General features: G+C 39.7%; 1 protein-coding gene across 1 annotated transcript in view; it reads left to right on the top strand.

The window, feature by feature from the left end:
• Positions 1-26,186, top strand: part of TMTC2 (transmembrane O-mannosyltransferase targeting cadherins 2) — a 401,081-nt gene that overhangs the window by 317,383 nt on the left and 57,512 nt on the right. The window contains exon 10 of the mRNA XM_077471877.1: positions 14,768-14,882. Within this exon, the coding sequence (XP_077328003.1) occupies positions 14,768-14,882 (115 nt within the window). The remainder of the gene's footprint in view (positions 1-14,767; positions 14,883-26,186) is intronic.

Here is a 26,186-nt window from a genome sequence, read left to right as displayed (position 1 = left end):
TGCAGCATATTCGGAAAGTACAGAATCGCAGTATATATAAAATAATATGCAAAGTGGTTGGAGGGAAACTTTAGAATGGCAGAGATGTTTTTATTACAAATTATTTGAGCAGACTGCAGTTATTCTTTAAGTAAAGCAAAGAGCAGTGTCTCAAGTGTCATTGCACCCAATTACCGTTTACATGTCACGGATATGACCCTTTGCAGTGCATTTTGTTAGTTAAAGTGATTGTAAATTCTTGTTCTTTTTCGTATAAAAATAACAAACATGTTATACTTACCTGCTCTGTTGCAGTGGATTTGCACAGAGCAGCCTGGATCCTCCTCTTTTTTGGGTCCCTCTTCTGTGATCCTGGCCCCTCCCTCCTGTTTAATGCTTCTACAGCAAGCAGCTTGCTATGGGGGCACCTGAGCGGAGTCACAGCTCCCTGTGCCCATTCAGACACCAAGCCCAGACCCTTACCTGCCCCCTCTCTCTCCTGATTGGCTGGCTGACTTTGATTGACACCAGTGGCAGCCAATGGCGGCGCTGCTGTGTCTCAGCCAATCGAGAGGGAGAATCTCGGATGGCTGAGATACGTGTTAGGTAAGTGTGAGGGGGGGCTGCTGCACACAGACTTGAGATAAAAAAAAAAAAACGTTCTGACTTTACAATTCCTTTAAGCATGTGGCTTTTCTTTTATGTTATTTAACCATTTCAGCCCCAGAAGATTTACTCCCCTTCATGACCAGGCCATTTTTTGCAATATGGCACTGCGTTCTTTTAACTGACAATTGTGTGGTCGTGTGACGCTGTACCCAAATAAAATTGATGTCCTTTTTTTCCTACAAATAGAGCTTTATTTTGGTGGTATTTGATCACTTCTGCGGTTTTTATTTTTTGTGCTGTAAACAAAAAAATGCAGACAACTTTTTAAAAAACAATATTTTTTATATTCTGCTATTAAACAAGGTCCGTCGGACCCCTGCTGATTGGCTCCCGCTATATACAATCACAGCAGGGGCAGGGCGGCACGTGCGCACCCTAGACCCAGTGCATGAAATCGCATACAGGTACATGATTTCGTACAGGAGGGCCGCCCTGCCGCAGTATATCTGCCTGGGATAGTCCAGAAGTGGTTAATGTTTACAATATTCTTACCAGCATATGCAAAATCTCAAATGAGTTGCAGGTAAATGATTCAACTGTTCAATGTTCAAATGTTTTGTTATCTTCTAAAAATGAGAGGACTCTTCAGTTTGTTGAACTGTAAAAAATCCCTAATATACACTATACACTATACACTATATTACCAAATGTATTGGGACACCTGCCTTTACATGCACATGAACTTAAAGTGGTTGTATACTCATTTTTTTCACTTTTACCTACAGGAAAGCCTATAATATGCTGACTGCAGCGGCGCATGCGCACAGGGGATTCTCGCCTGAAAGTCCGGCAGTGGCCGGACTCGGCCGGGATGAAATCTCCCGCGCGCATGCACGAGAGTGACGATATCGCGGCTCCGGCCACTCACAGCGCTGGAGCCACGATACCCGGAAGAAACGCAGAGGGAGCATGTCAGCTCCCTCGGCGTGGATCGGGCCAGATGTCGGGGCCTCGTTCTAAGGTAAGTATTTCATAATGAGCTAGTATGCAGTGCATACTAGCTCATTATGCCTTTTGCTTTGCAGGTGGTAAAAAAAAAAAAAACATTAGCGGGTTTACTACCGCTTTAAACCACTTCAGCCCCGGAAGGATTTATCCTCTTCCTGACCAGAGCACTTTTTGTGATACGGCACTGTGTTGCTTTAACTGACAATTGCGCAGTCATGCAATTGATGTCCATTTTTCTCACAAATAGAGCGTTCTTTTGGTGGTATTTGATCACCTCTGTGTTTTTTGTTTTTTTTTGTTTTTTATTTGCGCTAAAAAAAAGCAATATTTTTAGCAATACTTTTTGCTATAATAAATATCCCCCAAAAATATATAAAAAACTAATTATTTTTCTCAGTTTAGGCTCACTATGCTGCGATTTAAAGGGGATGTACCTGTATGCCCATTTGCCCAGCCGTGCCATTCCGCCAACGTATATCATCATGCACTGGTCGGCAAGGGGTTAATGGCATCCCAGTCTTTGTCCATTGGGTTCAATATTGAGTTGGCCCACCCTTTGCAGCTATAACAGCTTCAACTCTTCTGAGAAGATTGTCCACAAGGAGTATGTATATGGTACTGTTTGACCATTCTTCCAGAAGCACATTTTGTGAAGTCAGGCACTGATGTTGGACAGGTAGGCCTGGCTCACAGTCTCACTCTAAGTCATTCCAAAGGTGTTCTATCAGGTTGAGATCAGGACTTTGTGCAGGTTAGTCAAGTTCCTCCACCCCAAACTCACTCATGCATGTCTTTATGAATCTTGCTTTGTGCACTGAAGCGTAGTCATATTGGAACAGGAAGGGACCATCCCCAAACTGTTCCCACAAAGTTGGAAGGATGAAATTGTCCAAAATGTTTTGGTATGCCGATGCCTTAGGATTTCCCTTCACTGGAAAGGGGCATAGCTCAACCCCTGAAAAACAACCCCACACCATAATTCCCCCTCCACCAAATGATTTGGGACCAGTGCACAAAGCAAGGTCCAGACATGGTTGAGTGAGTTTGGGATGGAGGAATTTGAATGGCCTGCACAGAATCCTGATCTTAACCTGATAGAACACCTTTGGGATGAATTAGAGCAGAGACTGTGAGCCAGGCCTACTCTTCTAACATCAGTGCCTGACCTCACAAATCCGCTTCTGGAAGAATGGCCAAACATTCCTATAGACACACTCCTAATCCTTGTGGACAACCTTCCAAGAAGAGTTGAAGCTGTTATAGCTGCAAAGGGTGGGCCAACTCCATATTGAACCCTACGGACTAAAACGGAGATGTCATTAAAGTTCATATGAGTGTAAAGGCAGGTGTCCCAATACTTTTGGTGATATAGTGTATATGTAATAGTATCTTTGAGTCCTGTGCAACATGGTTCCTGTGCTTTTGTAGGAAAACTAGCAAAATGCAAGGTTAGACTTTTGTATTTATTGGTTGTGAAATATACAGTGACATTGGTAGTGGCAGTTCTTTTTCTGCTGTACCTGGTCACATCATATGTTTTTCTTATGTGCATTGCAGTACCCCATATACAGTATCTTGACAAAAGTGAGTACACCCCCTCACATTTTTGTAAATATTGTATTATATCTTTTCATGTAACAACACTGAAGAAATTACACTTTGCTACAATGTAAAGTAGTGAGTGTAAAGCTTGTATAACAGTGTAAAATTGCTGTCCCCTCAAAATAACTCAATAAACAGCCATTAATGTCTAAACTGCTGGCAACAAAAGTGAGTACACCCTAAGTGAAAATGTCCAAATTGGGCCCAATTAGCCATTTTACCTCCCTGGTGCCATGTGACTCGTTAGTGTTACAAGGTCCCAAGTGTGAATGGGGAGCAGGTGTGTTAAATTTGGTGTTATCGCTCTCACTCTCTTACTGGTCACTGGAAGTTCAACATGGCACCTCATGGCAAAGAACTCTGAGGATCTGAAAAAAAGAATTATTGCTCTACATAAAGATGGCCTAGGCTATAAGAAGATTGCCAAGACCCTGAAACTGAGCTGCAGCATGTTGGCCAAGACCATACAGTGGTTTAACAGAACAGGTTCCACTCAGAACAGGCCTCACCATAGTTGACCAAAGAAGTTGAGTGCACGTGCTCAGTGTCATATCCATAGGTTGTCTTTGTGAAATAGACATATGAGTGCTGCCAGCATTGCTGAGGTTGAAGGGGTGGGGGGGTCAACCTGTCAGTGCTCAGACCGTATGCCTCACACTGCATCAAATTAGTCTGCATGGCTGTCATCCCAGAAGGAAGCTTCTAACGATGATGCACAAGAAAGTCTGCAATTTGCTGAAGGCAAGCAGACTAAGGACATGGATTACTGGAATCATGTCTTGTCTTATGAGACCAAGATAAACGTATTTGGTTCAGATGGTGTCAAGCATGTGTGGCGGAAACCAGGTGAGGAGTACAAAGACAAGTGTGTCATGCCTACAGTCGAGCACGGCGGTGGGAGTGTCATGGTCTGGGACTGCATTAGATGACCATTACAGATGATATTAATCCTAGTATGTCTAGCTCCAGAAATGACATGTGCTCAGAAAACAAACAAAAGACACACTAAAAAGAGGATGGGGACTAGCTATACAGAGCATTTTCTAATTAGAGGAAGGGATAAATAATTTTAAGGCAAACAAACAACAATGCATGTGTAACATGATACCCACTCACTGCTATTTTATGCTTTGCTGTTTTGTTGATGAAGAGAAGTTAAAATCTTTAATCTGTTCTTTTTTTTCGGCGCAGTGGTCCAGTACAGAGACACATTTCACAGAAAATGTGGAGCGAGACTGAATGGGTGAGGTGGAGCGTAGAGAGAGAGAGATTTGAGTGTCATCTGCATAAAGATTGTATTGGAAGCTTTATCAAGTGACCAGGGGAGGAGGTGTAGATGGAGAAGAGGAGAGGTCTGAGGACAGAACCTTGGGGGAGAGGAAGTATAGGAGTTGTAGACAGCACTGAAGGAATGCTGTGATAAGTAGTAGGAGAACCAGGAAACCGAGTCTTGGTGGCTAAGAGTGGTGTTTTTTGAGGAGAGGGAGTAGTCAACAATTTCAAAGGCAGGGTACAGGTCTAGTAGTATGAATATGGAGTAGTGGCCATTAGTTATAGCAGTTAGTACATTTTAGTATTGCATCTAGTGTAGCAAGAGAAAACCAGACTGTAAGGCTAGCTTCACACTTATGTGAATTGGATGTGGGCCTGTCGCATCCAATTTGCATGACAGAAGAGTGTCCCCGGCTCTCAATGGAACCAATTGGCACACCTCCAGGGCGGCTGCAGTCCGCATTTGGAAATTGTCCTGTGTGTCTTTGGTTTTGATTTCAGATGCAAATTCAGGCAAAAATTTGGACCTCATTCACACCTGAATTGGTGAACAGGGAAGCACCGGATCCCCTGCTTTAAGCCGTGGCCACAGCATGTGTGAACCTGGCCCAAGGGATCAAGAAGGTTGTTTTCAGTGAGATAGAAGCTCAGACAGTTCTGTTGAAGTTCAGGCATTTTAACTATGTGGGTGATCTGTGCATGCTTTAGAGGGGAGCGGGAAGGTGCCAGTAGAGTGGGAAATATTGAAGATAATGAGAGTTGGGGAGCATAGGATAGAGAAAGAGGATGACCGTAGTAGTTGTCAAGGTACAGGGTTTAGTGGACAGGTACTCTGAGGCAGGCCTCTGAGAAAAGTTTGACAACCTTTTCTGTAGTAACCAGATCAAAAGAGGAAAGTACCGGTATGTGGTTTTGTACAGGGTATGTCAAGTGGGATAGATATCTGAATGAGATGTCCTCAGAAATTGTATACATTTTTTTTAAGTGATTTGGCAATCTCCTGAGCTGTGAGTGAGCTCGCTGTTTGAGGTCAGAGGGTATTCCCACCCACCACTCCTATACATTTGATCAAAGATCCAGCAATAAAATAAAATAAGTGGTACATGAATGCATACATACTGTAATTTTGGTGATCACACAGGTTTCAGCATCCTAACTTTAGGAGCTGCCAGCTGTTTTCTACCTTATTTTTTATTTTTTTTACTTTTTTGAGCGTATCTTATGAGTGAATAGCTGCATATAATTATGATTGCTCTTTTAAATGCAAACTTGAAATTCTACTGATATAGGCCTTCTAAAAAAAAGTGCAATCATACCACATCAGATGTTTAGGATATTTAATGGCCTAAATTATCTTTAAAAGGATGGGTGAGTTTTTTGAAGCTTTAATTTACTTTGATAAATTTGCTTGAATTAAATGGAAGATTGAAGTTTGCTTGGTTTTATGACTGTTGTCAATAAACCAGCTTTGCTTACCCTTCTGTGGAGTGACTTTTTTTTCTTGAATTTTTTTAAATGATGTCAGAACCTGATTTATTATCCCCAACATCAAAGCAAAACTGTAACATGATCCACCAAAATCATACATAAAACCTTATAACCGATGCTTTGCAATCTTTGTAGTCTGTTGCAGTGGCAATTACTGTTAGTGATCCTTTCAACTCTTGCATTTTACAATGGCTTGGAAAATAAATTAGCTCAATTTGTCCTCATTTGGATAGTTGAATATGTGAGGATTAATCTTTGCAGTTTGACTTTTCTCTAGAAAGTTAAGTGTCTCTGCTGCCTTTGAGACACTTTCATTAATTAAAAACAAAGGTGTATTTAAGTTGAATCTCTAAATAAGGAAGAATTATTATGGGTCTAATTTTATCCTGTTTACTCATTCATATAAACTGTACTGTGTCACATGAAATTTAAAGTGTTTTCACTTTTAACAATGATATACATTGCCCAATGTGTATTGCCACTGGTTGGCTGTATGTCTGGTAACATATGTTATAGAATCTTTTGGAAGTACTAAAATACAAATGCTGACTACAGTCTGAAGTTGTTTGGCCCTGCTGCTTTTTGCGATATAAATGAAAAAAAACTAATTTTGCCAATTAGTAATGTTTCTTTATAAATTTTGGCCAAAAGTTATACTGCTACATATCTTTGCTAAAAATAACCCAAATAAGCATATATTATTTGGTCTTTGTTAAAGTTATAGAGTATACACGCTATGGTGGTAATCACTGAAAATTGATCATACCTTACTGACGGCGGGAGTCCGGAGGACCCGACTATCACGGACATTGCCGGGGGCATGTGGAAAGCGCGATTCTGGAAGGAATGGCCCATTCAGCAAATGGTTAAAGACCCCAAAACCTTTGACCTGTGTTTACTGCCAGCAGCTAATCTGAATTAAAGGGCCTTACAAATAATAAACATTTGGCCTCAATCTAAGAAAACTGATTCACTGGTCTAGTGTGCTTTTAAAATGCCTAAAAAAAAAACCCATAAACTATTTAAAAAAAAAAAAAATCTGTAGCGGGAACATTACATAGTATGCTTGCCATTCTTCTGGTTTCCACCCACAGAGCATTTTTTCTCCAAGACCTGGAGATTTTAGAATACTCAAAATCTCACTGAGAATGTGCTCCAGGTATCATTATGCAGTGTCTTCTTGCAAGACTCAGAGCACTCAGCGTTTCTGGTGATCTCATTAGAGGTGCCCTCTGCACCATGGAAAAGTAGAGGTTCTGCATTAAGCACTCCTCACCACCTTACAGGCCACATTTGGCATGTCATTTTTCTTTGAGGGAGTAGGTACCTAGTTTTGACAAGAAAGGAAGGGTAACCCCTGGAAGTCGCACATCTATGATGTCCTACAGCAATAAATGGAGTGGAAACCCGACCAGGCCACACCCCAAATGCATTTTACTCTGCTCCCCAGAGTTTAGTCATTGGGATAAACCTAGTTTTGATGGGTACCCAGCTCCCACTTCCATTCAGGGGCGTCTAGGTGAATCAAACAGAAGTTCTCCTCTCCCCTTCTCTCCCTGCAATCTTCTGGGACTTGTTGCAGGTCCCAGAAGATTGCCTGACCATTGAGGAGGCGAATCGTGACTCACGCATGCGCAGAGTGCACCCAGCTGTGAAGCCGTAAGCTGTCACAGTTGGATGCCCACACTTGTGATGCCGGGGAGAGGTGTAGGAGAGAATCAAGGGTTCGGGCAACCGCAATGCTGGATTGTGGGACAAGTGAGTGTGTGTTTATTAATGGTCACCAGCTACACTTTTTGTAGCTGCTGACTTTTAATAAACATAAAAATGTCTGGAACTCCGCTTTGAGTGGGAGTTTTGCTCCCTTATTTCATATTTGCTGTTGGCAGTAAATTTTACCTAAAAACACTACTGGTGTTTTTACAACACTAACATAGATGAAACAAGCATGAATGAGTATCTGATATCCATCAGGTTTTTTTTCAGCATTGGAAGGGCTATGAGAACTGCCTAATTATCACCCTTGATATTCATTTTGACAATAGAACCTTTTTTTAAGGAAAATACGTGCCAATGTGAATATCAAGGGGGTAAAAATAAAAAACGAAGATCAGAAGTTGGCAGCTTATGCAGATGATCTGATCTTTTTCGTAACGTCCCCAATTACATCTCTCCCGTCTTTACTAATGGAGCTACGAGAATATGGAAAATCAGAAGCAATGGGGTAGAAGTGGATTCGTCTCAGCTACAAGCGATATCCACACAATTTGATTTTAGATGGACGAATTCATATATAAGTTACTTAGGAACAAAAATGTAAAAAAATCTAAATTAACTGTTTGAACTTAACTATATCCCATTGGTAAGACAGATTAAAAGTGATCTTCAAAAATGGGACAAAGAGATCTTTACGTGGTTTGGGAGAACCAATATTATTAAGATGAATGTGATGCCAAGACTTCTATACCTAATACAAACTGTACTGATTAAGATCCCTCCAAGTTTTTTTAAGGATCTTAGATCAAGATTTATGAAGTTTATCTGGGCTGGGAAACCAGCAAGAGTACGTCGAGATATCTTAGTACTCCCCAAAGGAAAAGGAGGGATAGGACTCCCAGACCCAATAAAATACCAGGAAGCTTCACATTTAGCCCGAGTAATGGAATGGTGTAGGCTTAAAAACGAAAAACTGTGGATACAGACAGAACAAGCAGCGATAGATATCCCACTGGAAGGATTGGTGTGGATTCCAGATACATAAATACCAGCAGGAGTGAGAAAACATCCAACACTAGGTGAGACATTACGAATAACTAAAAGAGTATTTAGAAAAACATCTATCTCAAGAATTCCCAGTCCGCTTCTTCCCCATCCTGGGTACCCCGGAATAACGGATCCAAGATTCAAAACAATACGAGATAGAGGTATGAGCAGAATTTGTCATTTCTCGGTAGGTAATCGGTTAATGACAAAAAAGATGTGGAAAAAGGACTGACATCAGAGTTAGACCCCTTCAGAATGAGGCAACTAGAAGCCTTTATTAGATCTAAATCAAAAATATATGTAGAAATAAGGGCACTAACCGAGTTTGAAAAGATCTGTTTGAAAGGAGATGAACTGAGACATTTGATGTCTTATTTTTGTAGTATGTTAATAGAACAGGAGACTCCACAAGAATTGCCTTTTCTGCAGGCCTGGGAAAGAGACTTAGGGACTACGTTCTCCCCAGAACAAAAGGATAAGATGTTGCTGTTTAAGCAAAAGGCCTCGATGGCAAGCAGATACCAAGAACCTTATACAAGATCCTTACTAGGTGGTATAGAACACCAAAAGTGCTACATCAAATTTACCCCCAGACATCAGAGACATGTTGGAGATGTCTTGGAGCGGAGGGAACATTATTACATATTTTTGGGGAATGTCCAAAAATTAGAGTGTTCTGGGAGATGGTAGCTGATACTATTGTAATGATTACAGAAATTGACCTGGGAGATAAACCGGCAACTTTTTTGTTGCTGGACATTCCAATGGCAATAGAAAGATTCAAAAATTCTTTGCCGAGACACTTATTGATAGCAGCAAGGGCATGTTTTCCCGGCTTTGTGGAAAAAGAGCAGCCCTCCAGCTAGAGCACAGTGGTTTCAGAGAATTGCAGAAATCCAACAAATGGAAAATTTAACAATGACAATGAGAGATCAAGATGAGAAATATCAGAAGATTTGGGCTCCATATATAAATTATAGAGAATGAGTATGATGCAGAACATTTGAAATATGGTAGAGCTGGCGGGCCATGGGGGGGGGGGGGGGGGGGGTGAAGGGGGGATTACTATCAAAACGTTTTTTTTTTTTTTTTTTTTTTTTTGTGGGAGGGAAGGGTGAGGGATGGGGGAGGATGATGTGGTATTGAGGTATAGATTGAAATATGATAAGATATAGCTGTTAAAGAAGTTGTAGTTATATCACGAAATTTAATGTGAAATCTATGGAAAGAAAAGATGAAAAAATAAAGAATTTATAAAAAGAATTACCTAATAATACCGTGAACTATATACGTTACTACATCTACGTTGTGCATTTTTGAAGGAGGAATAGCATTGGATGCAGCATTTAAAGTAGTACTGTGATAACACATGAATTGATATAAGCTAAACATAAAAACCTAAAGTGGTACCGCTGTGAGTAGTGTTTTTAGTAGTTTGAGGTTTATGGCTTAGTAACAGCAGCAAACCCATCTTCAGTGAATATTGTATATACACATAAGTTACTATTTGGGGTTTCACTTATCACAGTTTTTTGGGATTTAATAATGGATGAGCTATAATATTAGGTTAACATAATGAAATAAGGGGGTTGCGCTGTAACAATTTGGATATAAGCAGTGCTGTGTCTTGGCCTAGGCTGACAAGGCCTAGGATGGCACTTGGGGGACGTCAAAAAAGTCTCCCCTCACATGAAAAAAAAACCCATCCTCCCGATTCCCGCCTCCCGTGGCCGCCTCCCGCACAAATCTAGTCCCCGGCGTGGTAGCCTGCTTACTGCTTGGCACTTGCTAATAGCAGTATATCTGGGGGGTACTTGGCCAGGGTAACGGAGCGACTGACACCCCTACAAAATGTCCAGTGACTGGCCAGACCGGGTGCATGTAATTAAGTGGTGGTGGCAGAGTTTAATGCTGCGCCTGCCCTCCTCCGCACGACATCCTTTCAATGGATCGTCTCCCCGACCTGGGGACGGAGTCTCTTTGTGACTACAGGGGGAGGAGATAGAGGAGGATGACGGGAACCCCTTCAGATGGTGGCAAGGACAGCAGCAGGTACAGTAATTTTTGACTACAGTATTAAAGTTATCATGTCCATATAGTCCTCAACCTGGATTAAATGCATATTTTCAAATGAAATTGCAATAAAGTGCTCTCCATGCATGCTGCAAACTCATTACAGTCCACATTTAGTTAAAATGAATGTACTACAAAGTGCTCCATGCATGCTGGAACCAATGCAAGCTCATTAAGAAGTCCACATGCTATAATCAAAACATAATATACACTGGTAAGCTGTGATATTTTGAAACTGACGAGGTTTCACTGATTGCTACTGATGAGGCAGTACTCTTAAGCTGCACTGGGAGGCTGCACTGATGGACACTGGTAGGCTGCACTGAAGGGCTGCACAGATGGGCACTGATAAATGCTGAACTAATGGGACTGCACTGATAGGCTGCACTGATGAGGCAGCACCGATAAGCTGCACTGGTGATCCCTGATGAGGCTGCACTGATGGGCACTGACAAGGATGCACTGTTGGACACAGAAGAGGTGGCACTCTTAAGCTGCACTGAAAGGGCTGCACTGATGGCCACTGATGGGCTTAGCTGATGGGCACAGATGAGGCGGCACTTTTAAGCCACACTGATATGCTGCACTGTTGGGCACAGATGAGGCTGCACTGATAGGGCTGCGCTGATATGGCAGCACTGATGGGCACTGATAGGCTGCACTGGTGGCCCCTGATGAGGCTGCATTGATGGGCACTGATAGGTGGCAATGATAGGTACTGATATGCTTTATGTTGATATTGTTAGAGAAGTTAATATTTATTTTTGGAACTTAAGTCTGCATAAAGCATTTAACAATGTAATTTCATGAGATAATTCACGATGTTAGAGGCGGGGCAGGGTAGGGATATTGATTTAAGTATGGAGCGAATGGTGCGCGATTGTGTGTGATGTACAGAGGGGAAGAGGTGTGGCTCTAAGGGGAAAAGTTGGAGCCTAAATAGGAAGGGTGTGGTTTACAGATGATAGGGCGTGTCTTAAACAGGAAGGTGTGTGGCCTTGACACAGGAATGGGTCCTATTTAAATTAGGGGGTGCATGAGTTTAGTCAGGCCTAGGGCAGCACAAAACCTAAATGCATCACTGGATATAAGTGAATCTTACCTACTGTAGAGTTTTTCACAGAAAAGTTACATCCGTGTGTTTAAATGTATGCATTGTACACTTTTGTATTTTGTGCATCCTGTCTACAGTAATTGAATGAATAGGTTTTCCCTGGGGGATGGGTTTAGACAGTGCCGCAGAGGTCATGTGTATAAGAAAAAACGAATTAAACCAAAAAGAAATAATATTAGTTCCTCTTGGATCATGATGAAAAATGGTTTTCCTTGTCAAAAATACTTTATTAAGTTTAATGAAATTGAGTACAATAAAATTAATATTGAGTATTGTACAATTCAGAATACTTCTGTAGTAATCATATGTGCTTAAAATTATAGAATTGATCGTGAGGTAAAGCATTGTGAAAAATTTAAGTAATTAGTTAACAATTATGAACTAAACCAATATTGATGAAGACATTCAAATATTATGTAATACTTAAGAGTATGAAAAAATTAAATTAAAGATTTCCTGAATAATCTTGATATAATGAAATATGTTGCATTACTAATGATTTCTTTGTAACTGAAGGTATAGCTAAATCATAAGGTGTAAAAAGAGACAGAGTAGACAGAGGAAGAATAAGGTAAAGAGTGAAAAAGGTAAAATAATTGAAAAGAGGGGTCCACCGGGTCGATCCAGAAGTCACAGTCCAACCAGTATTGTTAGCATAAGTTTAAATCATCTACCATGCCCATAAAACAATATCATTGAATGATAATGGTAAGAAATGTCCTAACCAAGGCTGCCATAGTTTACAAAAATTTAGGTATTTGGTTTTGTTCAATAGCAGCCATTTTAGCGGGTATCATAAAATTATTCATTCTTTGTTTGGTCTCGGCCAACTCTAAAAAAAGGGGGTTTTCCAAGCTCTCGCCACTGTTTGTTTTGCTGCTGTGAGCAAAAATACAAATATTTTAAATTGGGCATGAGTTAGACACTCTGGTTTTAGGCATAGTAGTGTCATTGTAGAGTTGGGTTGAAGGATAATATTGAACATTTTGGAGGCATATGTAAATATTTCTTTCCAAAATGTCTGTACTGTACTATTGGACAGGACCACCAAATGTGCTTATATGTACATTCTTAGAGATCGATAAAGGGTCACAATCTATCAATACCCATAAAGGAATTTCCTGAGTGGCGTGATATTTCGTTAAACTAGCTATGTGAGCTGCTCTATAGTAAGTGGCAAAATTTGGTACTCCCAGACCGTTGAAAAATTATTTTATCATAGTTTGGAACACAGGAGCACAGTTAAGAGACAGTTTTTCCCCCATACCCAAAAATGCCTGGACAAGGACCTTTATTTGAGGATCACCAGGGACAATAATGAAAACTGCTTATTTAATAAATAATAAAAAATAAATAAAATTAAAAACTTTTGGAATTACATTAACATTTATAATAAAATGTATGATATTTTAATGAGTGAACTTACTTTATATTTGGTATAAACCCTCTACTATTTCACCCATTGAAGGGCACTGCTATTTTGAAACAGTCAGGATATATTGCCATGTAGAGGAGGTTGGGACACTGACAAACTGGAAACGTTGAAGCCAGACCCCGTATAACCCCGATTCTAACGGTCATGCCTCTGTTTTTTGGTGTTGTAGGAAGTTGGGCTCATTTCCTTCAGCTATGCGGAAACAACTAAATATAAACTATAAACTAAACTATAATTTTGCTAGCTTTATCTATTTTATTTTTTCCTTTTTTTTTTCTTCTATTTTCACCTGGTGATTCAGCCAGTTAGTCAACAGAAGAAAGAAAGTCAAATTAATGGGGCACTTTGAGGAGCTAAAGATACATTAGCTGTCCCAGTTTGGAGCACCAGGTGTATCCTCAGTGCCCTCATCACGGTCATGGCAATATCCATATTTGGTTTAACCTGTTCTTCATCTAGCCTTTATTTAAGTTTTTCTTCAGATACTCTTTTGTAGCATTATCTCCACATCTTTTGGACCTTTAAGTGGCTTTTTCTCACCCCTCAGCTGGACTGCTTTTAGACATCTCGACTGTTTGAGAACTCCTGAATTCCTTTGATCCTCAATGGATGGTAGATTTTTTGTACTGTACCTCCTGTAAAATATTAAGTCCACTGTGATACACAGATTTCAATACCCTGATATTGACTCTTTGTACTAATTGCTCACAAAACTGAGGCTTGACATTTGGAGGCTGGGTTATACAGGTCTCAATCTTGTATAGGTGGCAATAAAACCATACTGTTTAATAATTCCTGTGTCTCTCAATGGACTTCAAGAAAAAGATTTTATGGTAAATACAAAAATCTTATTTTAACTATTTTCATATGTAGCTAGTCTAATTTCCCTCAAAGTTCTTCATCAGCATGCAGAGTACCTCCAAATCATTGTTCTTGCCTGAAGAAAATCAGCCGTTTTTGCAGGCGCTTTCTGTGACCTCTTCAGGTGCAGGCAGCTATACTTTCCATGAGCTCAGGCATTTGAGAGATGTGCAGAGGGTACTTTGTCAACATAGATTACATCACCATTTTATCTGGCAGACCAGGCATGGACTTCACCCACCCGGCCAATAATGCTGTTTACTGTTTTAATGCAACAGTGCCAGCATTGTCCGTCCATGGAGGGAAATTAGATACAGTTTGCAACACTGGCAGCATTACTAGGAATCATGTATGACAAACAGCAGTCCAACAAAGCAATAACGGAACAATGTTAATGGGTTTACAAGTTCGCCTTTATATAAAGTTTGTAAATTTGTTCACACATACCCTTAATTTGATTTCTTGATTGCATCTATCTTTAAAATTATTCCAAAATCAAGCTCCTGATATGATTGTTTATCATGTTTTATTATGTGTTTAATTACATAAATTTGGCCTTGCAGGACAATTCCTACTGGAGGAAAGGCGAGTCCTAGAAGCTGCAGAAATGGCAAAGAAGGCTGCAGAGCTGGAGAGTTCTGAGTTTGATGTAGTTTTCAATGCAGCTCACATGCTCAGGTGGGTTCAGTCTTTATATCGCATTGCATGAATTCCATTCTTCTATGCACCAGTCAATAGAAAGATTAATATCACTTCTCAGCATTCAACAGAAGGGTTAAAGCAGCCATATATGGATTGAAATGTTGCCAATTCTGCAGGAACCGAATTTCGATCCAGGTATGAGCAGGCTGATTGTACAGAAGTGGTTTTACCGATCAACTTCTTTACAACCAGCTTGTTGGGTTTTTCCCAAACACTCAGCGCTGCCGGCTATAGCCAGAAACAATGATCAGTGTGTTCTGAAAACGAGGAAGATTCCCTGCTGCCAGAGCACAATGGTTCTGTGGGAAGAATTCAACCTGCTGATTGAGTGCAAAGAAAATGTATGTATGGCCAGCTATAGCCTAATTATATTCATGCACTCTCAAATTACATATTCAGGATAGGGGAGAGCTAAAATTTAAACTTCAGTGGCTGGTTTAAAAAAAATAAACTCATTGGTTTGCAAGAAATTCTAACTTTTTATAGAGGTGAAATTTCATTTCATAGATCATTCCAAAAACATCTGTTTAATGTTATTATAACATAATTAAAGCGGTATTAGCCCAAAAAACAAAAATATGGCTTATTGATTCTTAGATGTAGTGGATACACTGGCTTTCTTTTTTAGACTTTTTTTTTCTCTTATTTTAACCTGGTATTCCAGCCAGTAAGTTTGTTTTTAAATTTACTTTAACAGACCAAGCTGTCCAGCAAAAGTGAGAGTTTGAGAGCTGAGACAAACCATTTTACAAAGACAGGAGTGCTTACAGTGATTAGCTTTTAGAGCCACTGTCAAAATGAAAATTGTTGCTGTAACTGCTTGAAAAATGTTAGCTGGAGTTGAGCTTTAAAATGTTAGTCAAGTCTGTCTAAATCTACTATCTATACCACTACCCTCTCCATAGAATGACAATACTGCTGTCCAAAGTTTTCTCCCTTGCTCCTACACAGAGTGCCCCACTGTGACAGGAAGTGTGGTACTGGCTGGATCACCAGGTTATAGTTAAGGGAAAAAAAGCCTATAAAAAGAAAACTAATGCAACAACTAAATTTAGAGATTGATAAGTTGCAATTTATTAAAAATGTATTTTTAAATTCAATATTGCTTTTGTAAGCCTGCTTCTATACAGTACATTCATTCAGTACTTTCACTGTAATGTAGAAGGCTAAGGTGTTCTTTACTTGCACATAATTATTGGATTTTATGTATTTTTTCAACAAGGAACTTTAAAGAGGCTCTGTGACTTTACGAAACGTAAAGCTGCAGACACATATGATGTGCAGGCACCCACATAAACTGCAGCAGCTTTCATTACCTTCTGTTACCCAAATCCTGTGCAGTTCTCACTGACAACGCTTTGACATTACACATTGAAACATGCCCTGTCTTCCCCATTTGCCCCCCCCCCCATTTCACACCCTCTTTGGTCAATCACTGTGATTGGCTGCTTGAGTGGCATTACAAATGAGGAGGCAGGGAAGGGCAGGCAAACTCCAACTCTATCCAAAAATTCAAAAGATTTTCCTGAAGTTTACACAGTCTTCTTGGTGCTTATGTTTGCCCAGTCTTTCCCAACTGCTTTCCTTCCTTATTTTCAATGGCCTATCACTATATGATTGGCTGCCTATGTGGCAATAGAAATATGCAGAAGGCAAGAAAAGAAAAGGCAAACATGGCAACACTATTTGAAAATGCCAAAGCTTTCATCCATCAGAACCCAGGATTGAAGTGAAGCAGCAGGTACTGTAAGCTTCACTAGGTGTGTTCAAGAACTTCTTCATCCATGTCAGCAACTATTTGTTTTCCCAAAACAACAACTGTAAGGCTGAATTATAAACTTTGTCCTTTCAATGATGATTTATATATTTATATGAAGGCTCATCACTTGCTATGGTCACCTTGTTGCTTGAGCTTAATTACATTTTTCTTCTTAGTTAGCTTTCAACCTTGTAAGGTATCCTTGCTTTATGCATACTGTGATTTACACAAATGCGTAAAATGGTTATATTTTTCTAATTAAAAGATTTGATTGCAGTAATACACCTACCCTTGAAAAGCCATAATGTAATAAAAATATCATTAAGCTTCTGTTAGAGATAGTGAAGTGTTTTTCTCTGTGCCTTTCACAATGTCAGATGAAGTTAGTATCCCATGGGAGGGATTTCAAGACCGTTTTTTTCAGTTAAAAGGGAAAAGCTTTTTCAATTTAAAGTGAATTTGTGAACATTCTAAAATGTGTATCCAAAGCAAAGCTAGCAAAGAAAAAGATTATTACTTGACTTGCCCTGGCAAACTTTACTGTCTTTGCCAGCATCTTCAGTATCTGCCACACTTCCTGGTGTGTCAGATACCTGGTCAATCTCTGTGATTTGTGGTTCCCTCCTTTTGGTCCCCACATCAGTACTGTCATGTAGGTCTGTAGGATCCTGGGAAAGACAGTGTGCAGAGGAGAACCAGGCATCCAACATTCACAAAGGTGATGGATGAAGATTTTGCAGATACTGTAACTTTTCATTGGAGATCAGCGGGAAGGATATCCCTATTCTTTAAAGTGGGACGTATTATCTCACTCTAGATGTTGCTAAGCATGAAAAAAGGGGATAAGCCTTTCACTGATCTTAGATAACAGAATAAAAGGTTAGAAGGAACTGTTCTTTTGGGTCAAGGTCCAACCCATCTCCGATAGGCAAATCTGTCATCTTTAAATAGATTTGTCCTTGCATGGCCATCCTAACACTAATATGTGAAAACCTGAAAGTGTTGCGAATGTTGTCCTTGTGTGGAAATGTTTTTTTACTGCTCTACATCTAAAACATATGAAAACTGCTGCATGAAAAAAAAAAAGTTGTACTCTTAAAATGAACATAGAATTTTCATAGCGATATATTGCATAAAATTACAATGATGTAACATTTTTAATGAGGCAAGGACTGATAGATGTTAAAGTGCATTTCCACGTTTGCAGTGAAATTTGACAAAACCCTTCTGTGTTTTATTATATGTTCCCATAAATCTTTATTACCTTTTAGATATTTCTTAGGCAAAGCTATCATAGACTACTGAAAGTATTTCTCAGCAGATTCAGTGTGATCTGCCTCAATATAAAGACTTAAGCTGGCCATGCATAGATGATTGAAATTCAGTTGGTTCAGTAGAATCTGGCAGAATTTCGATCCATGTATGGCAGTACCCATTCATGAGAAGGCCATCTATCGATCAATTCTCATGAAGCGGATTCTCATGAATCGTCATCAATCAATCGATTCTCATGAAGCTGATCGTTGATACATTTTTGCTAGATCAACATATGTAGCCAATCGGCTTCTAGGCTGATCAATGTATTCTGACAGCATGGGAGCCCTGCTTTGAAAATACAATGACACAGCTGAGAGGATTTCCGCATCCACATAAAATGTGTGTCAGCGAATCAGTTCAGTTTTTTCCTGCACGCACGCACGCACGCACGCACGCACACACACACACACACTGGGTTGGCTGCCTTTACACCCACCCTTTGTATCTTCACAGCTTCAAATCTTCTGGAAAGGCTGTCCACAGGGTTTAGGAGTGTGTGCAGAGATGTTAATTATTTCTGCCTTAAAACCTCTTACAAACTAGGAGTACCACTTTAAATACCTGGAAGAAGGTAATTGTGTAGAGGTAGGCAGCCAGGGGCCTAAAGATGTTATGCAGTGGAACTGGCATGAGTGAAATTTGCAGCACACTTTGTTAATGCCTCTGTCATCTTAGGAAAAAATGTTATGCAACTTCTGGGTCAGAAGATACAGATACACTTTTATACAATATAGACCTTTAAAGACTATTACATAAAACTGGCTCACACAGGTCCATGAAGGGTAGTGTAAATGCACTTTTCCATTTGTAAGAATATTGTTTTTTGTTTTTTTAGTCCATATCTGCAGACCTTTTCTGCCACTCACGAAGCCTTGCTGAAATACCCTCAATGTTTACATTCCTATGTCCTGGCCCATTTCTAGGACGCAGCTGATGTTAAGTGCTCACTCCTAGCATTGCAGGATTGAGCAAACTTCCCAATTCAAAAGCTGTGCAAGGGTAAAACACACTATACAGGGGCTAACTTGTGAATGCAAGGGTAAGACAGATCTTAATATTAACTAATCAGATTCCTTTTTTCATACATGAAATAATACTTTATGGCGACTGTGGGTGACATTACCTTCCTTGCTTGCTTTTTGTTATTCAACCCTGCCATTGTAAATTCCTTCTAAGGCCGCGTACACACGGGCGGATTGTCTGCCCAACTAAGTTCGTCAGACAACCCGTCCTACTTTTGAATGAACGGACTTGACCACACACGATGAACAGACAGTCCACTGAAAGCTTGCGCGATGACGTGTACAGCACGTACGACGGGACTAGAAATACGACGTCCAATACACTGCAATGCAACCTTCGGCGTGTAAATCCTTTCTGAGCATGCGCCATACTTAGTCCGTCCAACTTGCCTACACACGAGCGGACTGTCCGCTGAAACCAAGTTTGGACGGACAAAATTACGGAAATTCCGAAAGACTTAGTCCGCCAGACTGTCCGCTGAAAAAGTCCGCTGAAGCCCACACACGAGTGGATTGTCCGCTGAAACACGTTTCAGCGGACTAAGTTGGACGGACAATCTTCTCGTGTGTACGCAGCCTAACATTTTTTTTATCCAGTGTTTCAGGATAAATTTTCATTTTGGGCTGATTTATGAAGAGCTAAGCCCAAAACAAGCAATCCGATTCCTTTTTTCGAATTTAAAGATGAAATCTCATTTGTTTCTCTTTAGCTTCAGTTTTCATAATTTGTTTGCTTAAATCAACTTACAACAATGCTTTTATCTCTCTGGATAGCAATGGAGAGAGCTAAAGCTGCATGCAGTAACATATGGTGGTGTATAGAGGAGAAGAATGTAGAATTCAAATATTAGATAGGCAAGAGCATATGTTGATGTTTTGATGGTATTAGAGCACTTAGCCTAGGTTTACATTGGAGCGATTTGTCATGTGATTTGAGACGTCAACTCGCATGACAAGTCACAGCCTATTGGAGGCAATGGCACTGTTCCAATCGGAGCGACACCAATTTTGCAGCTCCGCATCGATTTGCAAAAGTAGTTCCTGCACTACTTTAGCTGATTTCAAGTGCGACTTCAGTAGACATCTGTGCTTGAAGCCACACAGATGTTTATCTAGTAGTACCTGAAATCCTGTTGACCTTGCACAATTTCAAAGTAGCATCAATGTGAACCAGGGCTGAAGCATGTTTGTTAAGGGTTTGGCACACAGATGCTAAAATAATCAAATAATGGAATCATGGTTTTGGAAATGTCAGGTTAAAATATAGGTGGTTAGTAGGTATAGTACTGGATATACTGCTTATGCTAGAGATCTAGAGCAGCTATTGTTGTATAGCTGTTGTAGTTACTAGTATGGTCATGTAAAGAATGGCTGAAATGCTCTAGTGTAGTCTTTAAAACACAACAGTAGTTGCTGGTCTGATTAGGATTCAGCTGGCATTGAGTCAGTATTTACAAATGTGGCTTCTTTCACAGAGCTTAATTTTTTGCTCAATCGATCTCTCGATAATGAACTAGTCATACATCACTCAAACATCTGAGGAAGAGAAGTAATTTTAACTACTACTGCAAAATGTCCACTTTTTGGTTGCTTAGATGATTTTATTTCTTTTTTTTAAATTTAGATCATTGACAAGATTCCCCTTTTAGAGATGCAATACAGTGCTGTTTCCCTTATTAATCAGTTAAGCATTTGATATCTGTGCATAAAAAATACCGTTGAAAAATTGCTAGTTACTATAAACAACTATATTATTTTTGGACAAGTTGAAATCTCAAAACTTTTCCTCTTGAAAGGTTCATATATATATGACCTGCTTGTATGCTTATTAGCTACTTTTGTATAAAGCATTAGACAAAACTATGTAAGTCTGTATGTTAATGTCGAAGGATAAGTTCACCTTTTGGAAGAGGATACATATTCCACCGGTTTTTAGGGTGGAACATGTAACATGGTTGGCCCCTATTTAGGGGGGGACATGTAACATGTTGCAGCAGCAACAGCCATTTCCCTCTCCCCCCACCTGCCCAGTGATAGCGAGTGGATATCTTCTTCGGGCACCCGCTGTCACTGTTTGAAACTCCACCTGCCTGGCCACATCATTCATTTGCAGTCCTCTGTGAATAGAAAATTACAAGTCCTCACAGCCTTTGTGGCTATCAGTTTGCAGTTATTAATGAATTGCCACGGCACTGTTGAGTGCTGTGGTAGTTCATTCATTCTTCTTGTCAGTGAGTAACTGCTTTGCTATATGAGGTATGAGCACAGAGATAGACTGACAGGTCTGCAGGAGTCCTGCATGGTACCATTGATCTGCTGATCGCTGGTGCTTTACAGGCTCCCAAAACAAAAAATAGTAAATGCACATTTTTTACCTGCAAAAAGTGCATTTATAATTTTTTGTTAAAAGGTGAACTTATCCTTTAAATTCTACAAACAGGCAGATCATTTTTTAAAACAGATATAGTGCATGTTAACTACATTTACCTCATGTTACTAAAGTTTCCATAGAAGTAAAACTATTTCCAAATGTTAGGTATCTGTAATAGTTACAACACAGATTTATGTTGTGTAATCCTTCCAATGACATCTCGCTTCCTGCTTACTATCCCATAAAACAGACATTTCTTGGTATATGAGTAGCTTAATAAGTGTAGGTCAGTGGAGTCATGAACCCCCTTTATCTAAGTACAATCTAAACCCCTATAGAAGAGTAAAATCCTAACAAATGATAGACCTTGTACTCAATGTTCTACCAAATGTATCATCCAATGACTTCCAAATATGTTTGAAGAATAGATAAGCCATCATTCTTTTTCAGAAATGTATGGAAAATGTGTCATCCATAGTCTGATTTATTATTCCAACAGCTATGGTCTCTCTTGAGAATTATATTCTCTCATCTGTATTTTCTGCAAAGTTTGGAAGTATTTCTGATTTCCAAGGACCTGTATTCATACCGATTACTTGCAATTGGAAATTGGCTTCTTTGGCATTGCACTTGGGTTTTAAGCACTGACCATTTAGAGAAAAAAAAATCATTTTTTAAAACAATAAAATGTTTTATTTTATTTTATAAAATTTGGACAATTTAAAGGGTCTAAAATGTATGAGAAAACCTTGCTATTCAATGGCAACATATATAGCAGCAACTATCCTGTGAGACATGCACAGTAACAACAATCCTCATTCATAAAGTTGCGCTAGTATAAAAATTATTATACACAAAAACAGTCCAAATAATGAAAGAGATTCTTCAAATGATATAAGCACCATCCATCACCAGAAATGTGAGATCTTGAGTGTGAGCCTCCACCTTATAAAGTGCTTGCTTACCGACTCCAATTGACCCCCTATTACAGAGGGTTAATCTCACTTGTGGCTTATAAACCCTGCCGGGGCCTCTATCCATTCTTTGGAACCAGAAGATAGAAATAGGGAAACTGCCACTTATAGAGACTCGATCATGGAAGAGCCCCAAAAAAGAATAAACATTGCCATAGCATAAAATCTTTTAGATGTTTTAATCAAATAAAACGATTGCACTTCGATCATATAGTATAAAAACACCCATGTAATCAACAAGCTGGCCGGCTCCAAACAGTACTCTGTCCTTCTGGGAATTGCGTATGCAGTGACATCAGCACTCCACTCCACCCTACGTATTTTGTCACAAGCTGACATCGTCCAGGGGCACAGCTGTATAAATAGGAAAAACATTAGCAAACCACACCTTGGTCTGATCCTCGGGTAGTCTCTCATAAAGATTAAAAAAGGCCATGTCCTTCCGATTCTTTGGAAGGCTTGCCTTCCACTCCCCCAGGGGTACTGGTCGACCTTTACAACATTCTCGCATATCCGACCTTGCACATCATGGAGGGGTGGCTGGGAGGGTCCTTTCTATGTTTGGGAGACCCTCTCCCTGCGCAGTGTGATCCCGAGAGGGACACAGGGATGAGGGTACCTCATAGAACTAACTCAGGCAAGGCCCAACATGAGAGCTAAGACTTCTCAGCTGAGACGAATAGTTTATATGTCTTGAACCAAGCGGGCCCTCCAGGTCACTCCCCCCCCCTTATTGAGGAAGGGAACCAGGCTCACCACCTTTAGAGCGTTGTTTTTGTTTTGCTATGAGTTCCCCTCTTTATTTAAATGTCCAGAAGGTTGATATGTTGGCTAACACGACTGTAACCATATGTTTGTACTTATTTAATTATTACTTGTCAAGCTGGTTGATTCAGTCTCTCTGTATTTTGTTATTGAAAATAAAATACTTTGAAAGAAAAAAAAGGCCATGTCCTTGCATATGCTACTAAATTGGATAAATATAAATCAGGGATATCTGGTATACTTATTGTTAGCCCAGACATCCTGCACATGGTAGCAAACATAAAACTTACCAATAATAAAATGCAGGAACGCAACACCGAGATAGCAATCATACCGGTGTCACATCTATAAATGTAACATATGAGTGGTAACGGAAATTTTATATACCCTCAATGAAGGGGAACCCCCCAAAATTTTTTTGTTTTGATAATAAAAACAAGGAATATAAACATATATGGGGCCACATCTCTCAAAGTGATTAGTGACCCCTGCTGGAATAAAATGAAACCAAAAATTCTGTAATAAAAGGAATGCACAGGAAATGTGAAAATTATAACTGACACATGTTGGAATAGTCAAAAGCTACTATTCCAACAGGTGTCAGTTGCCATCTCGTGGGGTGTAGCCCCTTAGCTTATAATTTTCACATTTCCTGTGCATCCCTTTTATTACAGAATTTTTTGTTTCTTTTTATTCCAGCAGGGCTCACCAATTACTTTCTGAAATGTGGCCCCATATATGCCATGTCTATATTCCTTGTTTTTATTATCAAAAAAATGTTGATTCCCCTTCATTGAAGGTATCTGAGATTTCTGTTACCACTCTTATCATGTTACAGTTACAGACGTGACACTGGTATGATTGCTATCTCAGTGTTGGATTCCTGCATTTTATTAGTGGTACGTTTTATGTTTGCTACCATGTGCAAGGACGTCTGTGTTAACAATAGATTTTTTGAATTTTTTAAGATGGTGGGTCCTTATGAGAGACTACCAGAGGATCAGACCAAGGCATGGTTTGCTATGCCGTCAGTGCCCCTGGACGATGTCGGCTTGTGACAAAATTCATAGGGTGGAGCAACTTGCTGACATCGCAGCGTACACAGTTGTCGGAAGGATGGACTTCTGTTTGGAGCCAGTCACTTGTTGATTACATGCGTTTTTTTTATATTATATGATGTAGGTGCAAGCATTGTGGTCACTTCCCTGCCAGTGACATTTACACAGTAATAAGTGCATTTTTATAGCACCGATCACTGTATAAATGCCAGTGTTCCCAATATGGTGTCAAAAGTGTCCAATCTGTCTGCTGCAGCGTCAGTCATGATAAAAATTGCAGATTGCTGCCATTACTAATAAAAAAAAATTATAATAAAAATGCCATAAAGCTATCACCTATTTTGTAGACAATAACTTTTGCGCAAACCAATGTACGTTTATTGAGATTTTTATGTAGAAGAATACATATTGGCCTAAACTGAGGAAGAAATTCATTTTTTATATATTTTTTGGGGATATTTATTATAGCAAAAAGTAAAAAATATTGCTTTTTTTTTTTCAAAGTTGTCACTCTGCGGTTTTTATTTTTTGCACAAAAAAAAAAAAAAAGAGGTGATCAAATGCCACCAAAAGAAAGCTCTATTTGTTGAAAAAAAAGGACATCAATTTTGTTTGGGTACAACGACGCATGACCGCGCAATTGTCAGTTAAAATGACGCAGTGCCATATCGCAAAAAAGGGCTTGATCAGGAAGGGGGTTAATCCTTTCGGGCTGAAGTGGTTAAGGGAAGGGAAAATAAGAGTGATGTACAACTGCACAGTGAAGTTTTCCAGGGTGTTGCTGAAGATATTTACCAATGTAGACTCAAGTGGGTATCGGGGGCTGTAAAGGACACATTCACTAAACTTTAAAGAGGAACTTCACTCTTAAAAATAAAAAATAATACAATCTGCAGCTACAAATACACCATCTTGAATTTGGGTGCCAGCTGTGACTTCCTCAAGAATCCTAGCAAAAGGGGGTGCCCAAGGGTTTTTATGGGCAAAGGACAAGACCAGATAAAGGAGTAGAAAACGTGTATAAAAAAATAGCACAAAATGTATTCATTTACAAATGTACAATTACATGTAGAAATGTTAAAATCAAAAGCCAGTGGTCATAATACATCAATCTACAGCAAAGTTCTGAATCATGAAGTAGATCTCATAGTAGGAGGCTGGCCAATATACATGAATTCAGAAATCCCAACATGTTTCGGAATATGTTTGAATTGTTAAATTCCTTCTTCTTCAGGGACTGGTTTGAGTCAAGCTGTATATATAAGCAAATAATCAAGGAAACAGCATGAGTTATGGGGTGGGGGGAGATGAGCAAATTTTAGATCTGGTGGTACTTACGAGATGACCATCTGTAGTAAGACAGAGTACACATCAGTATCCTGCTTAGATCAAGGTCTGCATCTCAGGGTGGCCCCATGGTGTGGGTCATTTGGCGAGTGGCTCTCCAGGATAAGTTGAAAACATGAGTAGCATCTTCTAGCCAAACAGTGGCGTATGGCTAACCTTGGCACAGTTTCCAAGGAGAAGATAGAATGGAGGAGGAGAGCAACTCGGCCAAGGGAATGGGGGCGCTGTCAGGCGGCGGGGTCCACAGGGATCGACAATAAGGCCACGATTGACCCCTAGATAAAAAAGGTTATAGTGTATTATATAGTGAACTGGATTGGAAGTTGCTACAGGAGGCAAGAAAAAGATTAGCTTCATAATACCAGGCTCGAGACTATGTGCGAGTTCCACACCAATGAGATAATATACATAAGTGCACATGTCTAACTGACATCTGCAGGCTAAACTTTCTCCTGCCTCATGTAGCAACTTCCTATCCAGTTCACTATATAATACTTATATTATAACCTTTTTTGTCTAGGGGTCAATCGTCGATCCTTGTGGACCCCATCGCCTTTCGTTTTTTTTATAGTGTCTATATTTTTATGCACTCACTTTTTAGAACTTTTTTTTTGAGCCCACTTGAGGTTAATTTTCCCCTACTCTACTTTTTTTTTTTTATCTTCTT

Source organism: Lithobates pipiens, unplaced genomic scaffold, assembly GCF_037356315.1.
Source record: "Lithobates pipiens isolate NorthernLeopardFrog02 unplaced genomic scaffold, aLitPip1_a1.2 Scaffold_8, whole genome shotgun sequence".
Classification (NCBI taxonomy): Eukaryota; Metazoa; Chordata; class Amphibia; order Anura; family Ranidae; genus Lithobates; species Lithobates pipiens.
This window is presented reverse-complemented; position numbering and strand designations above follow the sequence as displayed.